General features: G+C 40.9%; 1 protein-coding gene across 1 annotated transcript; it reads right to left on the bottom strand.

The window, feature by feature from the left end:
• Positions 1 to 238: 238 nt before the first annotated feature.
• Positions 239 to 2,170, bottom strand: LOC111403336 (transcription termination factor MTEF1, chloroplastic). Its single transcript, XM_023031793.1, has 2 exons — positions 1,159 to 2,170; positions 239 to 347 (listed from the first exon to the last, which is right to left on the bottom strand). The coding sequence occupies exon 1, from the start codon at positions 2,056 to 2,058 to the stop codon at positions 1,174 to 1,176; it is 885 nt and encodes a 294-aa protein (XP_022887561.1). The 5' UTR covers positions 2,059 to 2,170; the 3' UTR covers positions 239 to 347; positions 1,159 to 1,173.
• Positions 2,171 to 13,093: the final 10,923 nt, after the last annotated feature.

Below are 13,093 nucleotides of genomic sequence, written 5' to 3'. Positions count from 1 at the left end.
ATCAACTTGTCTCGACCTTTTGCAGCCTTAACTATAATATCATGTTAAACGTATTGCAACTATTACAATCATCATTCATCAAGAGTATTACTTTGTGTGGCAAATTAGCAAGCCAAATTAACAGTTGCAATTTGTTGATCTAGTTAAGATGAGCATTTCAATCAAATAAACAAAACACCACTAACAAAGCAGGGTTCATCAAATGGAGAAAAAAGGAAATACTTCCCATCTCATCGTAAAGATAGTGCTTTGATTCTATGTCTGGTACTTCAACAGTTGATACCTTTGCAGACTAGCAGTACGAAGACTGCATGATGCCACCAAGTTGCAGTAATACTGAGCCATTCCTGAGTTGTGAGAGCATCTCAATAAACTAAGACTGAGAGGTCTTAAATCTTAAATTACCCAATGTACTACATCAACTATAACTCTGTTGTTGCTTTGCTAGCTACAACAGGAAATGATAAAGGCTAACATATGAACACCATCTTCTATCATCTCCAAGAGGATGAGCCTTACTCCCTTAAGGATGAGAGCCAAGGAGTATTTGTTCTTCGAAGGAAGTTGTTTTGTAATAACATGGAAATAAAGCTTCTCAGATGTACATATCACCGAACACATACTTTATAACTGAGAGAGATAAGGTCATTCTATATCTAATTGTATCAGATGTTAGCCCAACTACATAGAGCCTAATCATCATTTCTTTCTCCATTCTAAGTCGAAAGGTTAACAATAAAAGAAGAATTCAAAATCCATACTAGATGCTAAATATGTTCATTAACTAGTTAATGTTATATATATGATGGTTTTAAGAAAAGATTTATATGGATGTTACCCTTTATTCCTTGCATCAGTGTTTTGAATGAGTATACACAGGTTATGATGATTAACTATACACAGGTTATGATGATTAAATAGTGTATATAAGAGCTGAACAATTAAAATAAAATAAATCAAACTCAATTTTCATATACAGAATTCACACCTCAAGTAATTGTACTCGCACAGTTTGTGACAAAAAGGTAGATCATCAATATGCAGTCGGCACTTGTCATATACAAAAAATCTAATATTTCAGATAAGAATGACATTTGGACACATCTATCATCCCAAATCAAAGATGTGCAATTTAAGTACAAAATGAGAGAAACTTACAACGTACTACTACCACTACTGCCTATCCTCCACCAACTTCAACTGCATCTCAATCAACCGAGCACGGAACTCCCCATCACTGACCTTCAACATATCAGCTAACTGCATCGAAAAACCATGCTCCATTAAAATTCGGTTCCGTGGCTTTATTTTTCGCTCCAAACTATACGAAAAGTATTGCGGAAACTTCTTTATTTCCTCCAAATCCCCATTCATTTCATTCAAAAAGTAGTCCACTTTTGGCTTATAGTTATTCTCTATGCTGAAAGTCAACAGCCCCGGCGACCTCAACACCATATTCCTAGCCTCATCATACTCAAACCCCACTTCCACTAAATAGTCAATCTTTGGTATCAGTGTAAACTCAACACTCGAAACCAACAACAATGTGGTTTGAGAGGTTAATTTATTCGGGCCAGTGAAACCCAATTGCTTCAAGAACTCAAACGTAGGTTTTAATTGAGTTTCCGGATCCGAAACAAGCAGTCTGGGACACCGAATTATAGATTTCCGTATCTCAGGAAATGGGATTTCAACGGTATTCAATAAAAAATCGAAAATGGGGTAAATGTCGGAGTATGGGTCGGAGGTGAGAAGCAATGGGTACATATCCAGGATGCGGCCGAGGGCAGAGGCTTCCAGGCCCATGGAGGAGAGGCAGTGGGTAACGGAGTAAACGGTGGAGAGCGGAGAAGAACGAAGATTTGGGTTTTCATTGAGGGCTTTTGCGGGATTTATATTGAGGGACTGAAGGTAGATAAGTTTCTGCCGGAATTTAAGACCGGAGTCCGTTGAAATGGAAGATGTGGTGGCGGCGGTGGGAACGGAAAGGTGGGGTTTTAGTTTATTTTGGGGATTGGGGGTTTTGGACGGAATGGGAATTTGAAGGTAGAGGATCATCTCTGTGGTGGAAGCTCAAGAGTTTGGTGAAGTAAATATTATGAATTATTGAAGTTAAATATTCCATTAGCCATCAAACTTCACATTTCGTCACAATTTACTCGCTCAACTTTAAGAACTATCTTGATGGCCACTAAACTTAAATCCGTTGATTTCCGTCAGATGAATTCTGTCTTTGACTCTATCTAGGTGACAGACGGTAACCGTTAAATCACTCCAAATAATAAGTTAATTGCATGTCACATCCACATCAGTAAATGACTCTTCCAAATACACCCTTCTCAATTCAATCTAGATTGTAAACACGAACTGCCCCTAGGGCATATCTCCCAGTGGCAAAGGGGAGGACGGATAGGGTTCAGTGCGGCAGTGTGCAGAGTTCGATTCCCCGCAAGGTGGAATTGACTTTGTTGCAAGCAGGAGTTACCATCTGGGTTAACAGCATTGGCCTATCCATATGCTCTTCACCCTGGCCCCTGGGAGGCACATCCTGCTATTTACCTTCTCCACGATGGCTCAGGGCAGGGTCGGTGGGAGCCATTAAGGTTGGGATTCAACCTTTAGATTGTAAACACGAACTTCTTCCTCATAGTTGAAAGAAACTTCAGATGAAGATGAAATCCATTCGTGTGAAGTGAAATCGAAATCACCCAAAATCCAGACCCAAACCCTAAGGTGAAGTGAAGTCTTGGTTTTACCCCAAAATTTCAACTTGCCCAGGACAGTAAGAAGAGTTTTTGACGGAACCAAAGGAAGAAGATAGTACAAATTTTGCTATTTTGTTGAGTGAATTTGAAAGTTTTACCAATGAAGAAGACGAAACCATGTACGGACAAATTTCCAAAAATATATAAAATTTGAAAACCAAATTCACAATGTATTTGGAGAAATTTTGAAACCAGTTAACAGAATTTTCTTCAAATCCCATTTTGTTTTTTCATCCATGGTAAATAGAAAAAACGGATTTTTTTGAAGTTTTATGGGTTTGAGTGATTGAGAATTCAATCTTTTACTTTGTCCATTTTTGGGAGCTTTTTGGGAATTGATAAGTATGGCTTGGAGTAATTAGTTAAAGGAGGTGGCGAGTTCAAAGCCATATTTCGTGATGGACTGATAGTATACTCCATTGTGATAATTGGAATATTGATTTAATCTATTTATGTATTTTTCTCAGTTTTTTCGAGTTCAGACTCCTTGTCTTCTCCATGGACGTCCACTTCTGCTATACTTAAATTTGTTTTTCTTTAGAGATATGAGGAAGAAGTCGCGTTTAAATTCCAGATTGTATTGAGAATGGCGTGTTTGGAAGAGTAATTTGCCGACGTGGATGTGACATGGCAATTAACTTATAATTTGGAGCGATTTAATGGTCCATGTAGATTTACCGTCTGTCACCTAGATAGATTTAAAGACAGAATTCATCTAATGAGTGACGGAAAGCAACGGATATAAGTTTAGTGGTTACTGAGACAATTCTTGAAGTTGGGTGAGTAAGTCATGACAAAGTACAAAGTTTGATTGCTATTGAAACATTTAACTTTGGATTACTGGATCCCATTGAATTTTAGTTTGCTTGATATAATTATACAAAATATTAAAAAATTTAAATCATCTTAATATACACACACACACGAGAAAATTACCTCATATCCTACATTTTATTTTTCCATTGTCCAATGATTATGTTATTCTTTCAAAAATGTACCTCATCTCATTCACCGACCCCACCCAATTTCACACCACAACCCTCCCTAACCCTCATTTTTCACCACAAACAAAAAGTTTACTTCCCTAGTTGTTGCTTCATTCCACATGTGGGCATGCGACTCTTGGCGGCGCTTGCCTGCCACATGCATGCACAACGGCTAGCACCGCTGCTTGTATGCAATGTAGCAACTGCAACGTTGTTGTAATATTAGTGCTTGTTGTTGCGTCGATCTATAGTGCGCCGCATGGTGCTAGTTGCAACGTTGTATGATGGTTGTTAGTATGATGCTGGTTGGTGGTGTGGTAATGATGATGGTTGTTGTGTGATCTGTGTCTTTGTAGTGCGATTTGGGTGGTGGTAATGGTTGTTGGTACAAGTAGTGGTGGTGGTAATGATGTTACGATTAAGGGAGATGAAGGGTAATTTGTAGGTATGTCAACGAGCCGAGTCGAGTTGGCTCGCAAGTCGAAATTCTAGGCTCTGGCTCAGCTCGAGTAAAATGTTCAAGCTTTTTTTCGAGCTCGAGCTGGGTAGAGCAAAAGCTCGGCAAACAAAATTAGGCTCGACTCGAGCTTTCAGCTCGGGCTGGCTCGAATTTTTTTTTTTTAATTAAAAAGGCAGTAGGTTGTTGCCTTGTTTGGCAGAAACTACATTGCCATTTAAGGCAGCAGGTTGCTACCTTTAATTTATTATTATTATTTTTAAATATATGCTCGATTTTCTCGAGCCACACGGGCCAACTCGAACTTTGCCGGCACAAAAAAATGGAGCTCGGCCCAAGCTCGAGCCGGGCGAATTCGAGCTTTTTTCGAGCCGAGCCACGGGCGATCCCAGCTGACAAGTCCGATTGTCATCCCTAATAATTTGTAACCAATTCATTTGGTTATTGTGGTCTGATTATTTGATAATACATGATCGATAAATAAATTGTCACCAATTAATTTAATAATCTGTGATCGATGAATAAGTTGTGATTTAAATTATTTTTTTTTAATTTGTGACTAAATATGCAATTGTGAACCACATTTTTTGTCTTTAATACTACGACATTTTGTGATTGTGACTAGTATGTATTTGTGTTCATAAATTATATATTATTGCAATATTAACTTATTTAATTAATACCAGCCGATTTTCGAAAGAAATTCATAAGTTTATCCATTTTTGAAAATGTATTTTCAAAGGTTGATAGTAATGTATTTTTTCTTTAAAACATTCTAACAATCGAGTTCGAAATTTTTTTATAGCTATATAATTGGATTTTCAAATTGCGTGAATCGTATCTCTATCTAAACTCTTCTTTTCAAATACCATGTGTTTGTGATGAACACTAAGACTTACGTTGTATAAAGAGTTATATCTTTAATGAACCATATTTCGTGTCGAGGAATAGTCATACATGGTAGGAGTTGTTGTCTTCTTTTTCTTATATTTAGGTAGTAAATTACTCTCATTGTATAAAGTGTTAATTTCGCACAAGATCCTTCATATGACCGCTGAATTTATTTCATGTCTTATAAGTGCAATATTTTTATAAAGGAGCGGCAAAGAACTTGAAAATGAGTCTTTTGTCATGTTTGATACCACATTCAACCATCATGTACAAAATTTTGAGGTGTTCAAGTCGGGTTCTATTATGAAACTCCGTGGTGTACATTGGCATTAAACACATAGGCTAAAGTCCAACACACTAAGACACACAAAGGGTCTAGTAAGGGGGCGTGAGAGTGGCTTAAAGGCACGAGATGACAACGTTTGGAATCCCATGATACTTTTGTAGAACGATTGTACAATAATTACCAATCCCGATTTGTTGAACTTGTATGTAAACACGGTTGTACTTCGAGAGAGTAAATTATGTAGTAGTTGTTCTCGTATTGGATCTTGCATTAACTTTACAATGGGTGCATGAGGAATTATTTATAGTAATACAAGTTGAATCGTGACCCTCGGTTGAAGGCACACATGGTCTCATCCTGTTAGTTTACATATTCAATTTGAGGCATCACATTTGACTGCCTAACCTGCTATGCATTTATTGATTTGCAGAACCACCGTTATGTTCGACAAACAAGACATTAGCACTCTATGATGGACGTCACATCAATAACTCAAAAAAGGATTCTTGTGTAAGACCTAATCTCTTAGGAGAGGTGATGGCAAAGGTGCTTCAAATTCGCCATGGAGTGCCTTGGTCGAGACCACCTCGGCAAATGCACTTCGATCTTCAAGTACTTTGATGTTGTATACTTTTCATTGGCCTTAGGGCCTTGGCCACTATGCCACGTAGTTTGGCTGAGGTGGACCACTGGTCCTAGTGAGTCAGCCAAGTGTATCAGTACGTAACAATAGTTCTCCAAGTTCAAATATAGTCATTTATGTAATGCACGAACTTTAATGTTCAAATAAGTCCTCTGTTTTTGTTGGATAACAGTTCCCCCAAGTTCAAGGTGGGCCAGTAGTACCCTTGTGTCAATACCTTCTGTGCCAAAGCCAGACCTCCTCCAGAGTGGCTGCCACAAACACCTTCATGGACTTCTCTTAGTATGTATGTGGCTTCTTCACCTCCTATACACCGAAGAAGCGGGAAAGAGAAACTTCTTTTATAGAGCACCTCATCAATGAAGACAAAATGAGCCGATCTCCGCCTCAGTTTGTAGGCCTCTTCTTTGTTAGTAAGAAGGACCTGGTCTTTTAGATAAGTAACAATTGGCTGCATCCATGTGGGGGTTCTCTCTACCTACATCACGTCTGGGGAGAGCCTCAAGAGGTGTTCGATTGGTGCTATTGTCAGCAGTGCAAAATCCTTGCTGCTAGTAATTTTTAACAGTGCATCAGCATATGCATTTTCAACACGAGGGATTTGGATTAGTTCAACATTTTCAAAGGACGGGAGCAGGTCCATCACAACCTTCAAGTACGAGGCCATACCCTTGTCCCTAGTGGAGAAATTGCCATTGACTTGGCTTACCACTAGCTGGAAGTCGCTGTTGATGAGCAACTTCCTCACTTGCATCTCTTTTGCAAATCTGAGACCTGCAAGGAGTGCCTTATACTCCGTCACATTGTTGGTTGCCTTAAACCCGAACCTCACAGTCGAATTTCGCTTGTGCTTTTCTAGGCTGACGAAGACCACCCCGACTCCCGAAGCCATGTCTCTAGTTGACCCATCCATGAATAGGTGCCATATGGAGGGCTCAACAGGTTCTATCACTTCTTCCACTTATGGGACGTTGGCAAATTCTGCCACAAAATCAGCTAAGGATTGGCCCTTGATAGATGTCCTAGTCTTAAATACAATGTCAAATTCGCTAAGCTTCACTGCCCATTTCAGTAGCCTCCTCGAGGCATCAGGCTTTTACAGCACTTGCCTCAAGGGGAAGTTAGGGCATGAATGGTATGAGCCTGGAAGTAGGGCCTTAGTTTTCTAAAAGTCGTGATTAAGGCCAAGGCAAGCTTCTCCATATCAGGATAGCGCGTTTCTAGTGATAGAAGTGCTTTGCTAGTGTAGTACATGGGGAGCTGGGTTGTACCTTCTTCTCTGATAAGGACCACACTGATGGCCTCATTGGAGACGAACAAGTATAATTGCAGGACTTCCCCTGGCTTCGGCTTCGAGAAGAAGGGGGCCTGTCTTAGGTCCTTCTTCAGGCCCTGGAAGGCCTCTTCACACTCCTCTATCAATTGTAATTTCTTTTCCCTTTTTAGTAATTTGAAGAACGAGTGGCATTTGCCGATGGCCTTTGAGACAAAGTGACTGAGCACAACCACTCGTCCAGTTAAGCTTTGGACCTCCTTCGATTTTTGGGGAGATCTCATCTCAATCAAAGCTTTGATTTTCTTAGGATTGGCTTCAATCCCTCTTTGATTAACTACATACCCTAAAAACTTTCCCAAGGCAACACCAAATGTACACTTGAGGGGGTTGAGCCTCATCCTATACCTTCGTAGAATTTGGAATGTGTTGTTCAAGTGTGCCACGTGGTCGTTTGCCTTTATGCTCTTTACGAGCATATCGTCCACATAGACCTCCATCGTCTTCCTAATGAGGTCCATGAACATTTTGTTAACAAGCCTTTGATAAGTAGCCCCGATGTTTTTCAAACCGAAAGACATCATCTTAACAATAAAGGCCTTTATCCGTGATAATGGAGGTGCTTTCCTCATCAGACGGGCACATAGGAATTTGATTGTAGCATGAGTAGGTGTCCATGAAGCTCAAAAACTTATGTTCGACGGTGGAGTCCATAGTTGATCGATTCTAGGAAGCGAAAAACTATCTTTGGGGCATGCTTTGTTGAGATTGGTGAAGTTAATACATACTCTCCATTTACCATTTTGCTTCTTGATTAGCACCGGGTTAGAGACCCGCTTTGGGTAGATGGCCTCTCTGATGAAGCCATTCTTGATTAGCTTCTGTACTTTTCCCTTCAGGGCCTTATATCTTTTTGGGTTGAGGGCCCTTCCCTTTTGCCTATGCGGGATAACCTTAGGATTGATTTTAAAGTGGTGGCAACTGACCTTTGGGTCAATGCCCACCATATCCTCATACTTCCATCCAAAGACGTCAAGGTTCCTCCTTAGGAAGTCTTTGAGTTTCTCTTTCAAGTCAGTAGATAGGCATTTACTCACTTTCAACACTTTGTCGGGATCCAGGAGGTCCACTGATAAACTTTCCAGCTCCTCTATGGGGCTGTCTGAGGTTTATACTCAGCCACACGGGGACAGATCTCGTCAATTATGAGTGGTTCTTCCCTTTCGGTAGGAGCATCGATCATTTTCGATTGGAAACTTCATGCATAGGTGGTGAATAAAGGTAACAACACCCAATTTTTTTAGGACAGATCTTCCTAGCAACCCATGATAAGCCGACCAGTTATCCACAATAAAGAATTCCATGAAGTTCAAGGTAGTTTAAGGGGATTCCCCCATTTCTACCGCGAGCGTGATCTTTCCTCTCAGAGTGATGCTATCTCCGGTAAATCTATATAAGGGATTGGTGGTATGGATCAACTCGTGGTCCAAGATTATCTTGTCGAAGGCGGATCCAAATAAAATGTTTGCAGAGCTATCATTGTCGACTAGCATCCGTTTAAGCCCATTCTGGGCCACAACAAGTGCTCACAATGGGATAAATGAACTCCTTCTATGTCTTCCTGGGTAAAGACAGTGGGTGGTACTTGATTTCTTTGGAAGCTGCTGTCCACAATATAACTTGTCGATGAGGAGTGCTTGGCTTCTTGGGCATAGTTCCTTTGTAAGTTTCGTGTTTCACCACCTACGTAGGGCCCCTCGAATATGGTGTCAACCTCATGTATTGGGGCCTCCTCCTGAGCTCGATTACCCCTGCTTCGTCTGCGCCATTCTCTAGGTCTTTTCGCATTTTGTTCCTTCTCTTGTAGGGAGTACAATCCTCTGACGGGGAGCAGCCTCCTCACGCCTAGGCCACTAGTCATACCTAGGTGGGGGCTTATTTGCTGTGGGTGAATCATCTATTTTCTCACCCATTGGACTCACTCTTCAGGGGTGTCGCGTAATGTCCCGACAATCAACAGTGTCAGTGAGTACAAGTGGTGAACGAACTGTTGAGGGCTCAAATTTTGCCTGGGTCTAGACCCCCTAGCCTCGCCCACGGCCTCTTCCCTTTACGACTGGCCTGCTGAGAAGGTTCAGCTTGTGTGTTTGTGGCTGGTGCCACATCCTCATAAGCCAAGGTTCGTACCGTGTACAAAGTGGTGGCTACAAGTGTTTGCCCGGAGTTTTCATTACCAGTCGAATTCATCTGGTCATCCATCAGGTGAGAGTTCAGTCTTCTCTTCTGTTACCTTTATTGAGGTAGGAGACCCCTGCTGCCCTGTTTTTATGCTCAATCAATTATTCGTTGATTATCTCCTATCTCATCATTTCAAGCAGGGCGTCGTAAATGGTGGGATCCTAGTTTTGCACATCCCTCCAAAATAAGGTGTTCATATTTAAGCCTCCTCTCAGTGCTGACAGGGCTTCATGGTCGATCACTTGTATGCAACATGTCATTTCATCGATAAAGCGCGACAAGAAACTTTTTAGAGACTCTTCAGGTGCTTGTCTCATGTCCTGGAGATGCTGGATAGGGCCTCCGCCTCCTTGCTCACATCGAATCTCTTCAACAAAATGGTCTTAAATTCTGGCCAGCTTCTTATGCTCTCAAGTGGTAACTTGCTATACTAGATTTAAGCTGCTCCACTAAGTGTCAAGTGGAAAGCTTTGCACTTTACTGCCGGAGTGGCACTTCTTAGGCTTATGTGGGTCTTATAGGCATTCAAATGTTTCTTTGAGTCACCTCTCCCATCGTACTTTGGTATCTTAGGCATGACATAATGGCTTGGCAATTGGGCATTTTTCAACTCTCGTAAGAATGGTAGATTCTCATTGTTATTGTTCAAGTCCCAGGACCTCTGCTGCTTATCTGAGTCATTGTTCTCATCGGCCTCATATCTAGGAGGCGGATGAGAGAGACCGACTTGGTTCCTAGCCTCCTCTTCCATCCTTTTGCGCCTATTTCTAGGCGGGGCAACACGGGGGGAATTTTCATTGCTCTTCTCCGACTGTTGAGTCATGGGAGGTGCGGGCTATGGCCTCGCCCGAGGCTCACTAGGCTATTGTTGCTGCCTCGACTCGCTGGACTGATTCTATTAAATACGCTCCTTGATTTCCTAAGCCTTTGTTCCAGCTCATATGCGGGTGGGAAGTTGTCTTCCATTTTGTACGGGACCTCGATGGGTCGGCCTGTAGTATAGTTGGATGAAATATCAACCTCCAATTCTCTTTCCATGGGCCTCCCTCCCCTGCTATGCATGGGAGATGCAGCCTATTGGCTTTGGACTTCATTCTCTTGTGGGTATTATCTTTGAAGCGCATATGAAAGCATAGGATAGCCACCCTGGCCCTGCATTTGCATCAATAACTCCTGCATGGCTAAGTTCTGGTTGGTGATATTTCTCATATTAGCTGACATGGCGGCTACCTCTCTGGTAAGCTGTGCAGCCATTAACATTCCATCCCTTCTGTGGTGGTGGTGGTGGTGGTGGTGGTGGTGGTGGTGAGGTCGACAACGACCAACAGGGGTTGTCGCTGGTGGGGCCGTGCCGATGTTCTCTCTCACCCTCTGGGGGCACATCTTCGTCTGAACTCATTTTTCCTTAATTTTCAACTCAAGATTTTTTTTTCAAGTTGTAGGACTTCTTCTCGTTCTTTTTCAAGAACAAATCCTTTTTTCAAGGAGGATGCCCAAAAATTTAGTTTATAGCAAGCTCTCACCACACGGTTGCTCGTGATATGGTGTGATTTTTCACATACGACGCCAATCTGTTGACCTTGTTTTCGGTTAGGGTCACTTGGACAACAGATACCGGACCCACTCGAGCACAAGTAGGCAAAAGTCCAACACGCTAAGACACACGAAGGATCTAATAAGGGGCGTAGGAGTAGCTCAAACGCGTGGGACGAAAACGTTCAGAATTCGACGATACTTTTGTAGAATGATTGTACAATAATTACCAATCACGGTTTGTTGAACTTGTATGTAAACACGGTTGTATTTCAAGAAAGTAAAATGTGTAGTAGTTGTTCTTGTATTGGATCTTGCACTAACTTTACAATGGGTGCATGGAGGAGTATTTATAGTAATACAAGTTAAATCACGACCCTTAGTTGAGGATATACTTGGCTTCATTCTGTTAGTTTACATATTCAATCCAAGGCATCACATTTGACTACCTAGCCTGCTATACATTTATTAATTTACAGAGCCGCTGTTATGTTTGACAAGACAAGACATTAGCATTCTATGATGAGCATCTCATCAAACACTCAAAAAAGGATTCTTGTGTATGATCGGATCTCTTGGGAGAGGTGATGGCAAAGGTGCTTTGGCGTAGGGACTTCGACGTAGAGTGCCTCAGTCGAGACCACCTTGACAAATGTACTTCGATTTTCAAGCACCTTGATGTTGTATACTTTTCATTGGCCTTAGGGCCTCGACCACCATGCCACGTAGTTTGGCTCAGGTAGGCCACGAGCTCCAGTGGTTCGGCCAAGTGTACTAGTACATAACAAGATTTATTAGATTTATAAGCTTTTTAGTCTAATCTGACCTCTTATGAGTCAGACCTCTCGTTATGATCGTGGTCTATATCATCGATCTGCTCAACACCCGATCAAAATGGGTCTTTATGATTCATTTGATATAGTCATGTCTATGGTTGTGAATTTCAATATAACGCCACACATACTATTTCAATGTATGAAAAATCGAGTAATTAGAGATCCATGCGTACTCATAGCAACCTCCCTTTGCATTGTAAACTTCAAACATTTCCCAATCCCATGTGCACCCAGTATTCATTTCTATTGAGTAATGCTACGTAGTATTAGTGTGCTAAAATACCATCATGTATGTGGTATTAAACGATAATTTCAATTAAATGTAGTGTTTAAGATCCATTTAATTGGACCTACATGTATTGCTACATAACGTGTTATTTTAGCACCAATGATGTTTTTCTATTAGGATTTAGGAGTGGGAACTAATCAGAACTTTACATTAGCTCCTTTATTTAAAAAAAAAAAAAAAGGTTTAACCAACTTGAGGACCCTCACCGCCCCACCCCTAGAGCTTTGTGAGGGAGGTAAATCGCAGGATGTGTCCCAATAGGCCAGGGAACAAGAGTTATCTGTACACTGCGCTTACAAGGAGTTCGATTTCATGTTTCAGAAATCGAACCCCCACACTGCGTCTGCTAGCAAGACGTGAGATAACATCACTCCTGTCCTTTGTACCACTAGGCTATGTTTCGGGGGGCACATTAGCTCCTTTATTGCTCTCACACAAAGTTGGCTTAGCTTTGTGAATTGAAAACTGATGGTTCTTAGCACATCATTAATAAATACTAGTATAAAAAGTAATGTTGTTCATACTCAACGACTGTCAATAATCATTCCATTTGGTAGATTGTTATTTGAATCATTAATTGAAAACAAATTTCATGCTTCAAATAACAAGATGTTACATATGATAATTATTAACAGGCATTGACTATGAATAGTATTATTCTATTACAAAACCTATGTGTACCATTTATATTAACATGAAATGAGCATAAGTTTTATTCCGCCATCATTATTAAATACTAGTACAAAATCTACAAGTAACTTTAATATTAATGTGAATTCTGACCATAATTTATTTTTCGTGACCCCATTCGATTCATTATGAATAAACAAGAGATTCTTGTGGATGCCAAGCGCGTAATTAAAATATCAAACGGAGAAAAGTGAGAAAACAAATGG

This window comes from Olea europaea, chromosome 11 (genome assembly GCF_002742605.1).
Source record: "Olea europaea var. sylvestris chromosome 11, O_europaea_v1, whole genome shotgun sequence".
Taxonomy (NCBI): domain Eukaryota; kingdom Viridiplantae; phylum Streptophyta; class Magnoliopsida; order Lamiales; family Oleaceae; genus Olea; species Olea europaea.
This window is presented reverse-complemented; position numbering and strand designations above follow the sequence as displayed.

Excerpts from the sequence above, each read along its gene's own strand:
- LOC111403336 (XM_023031793.1), bottom strand. The coding sequence starts at position 2,058 with ATGATCCTCTACCTTCAAATTCCCATTCCGTCCAAAACCCCCAATCCC.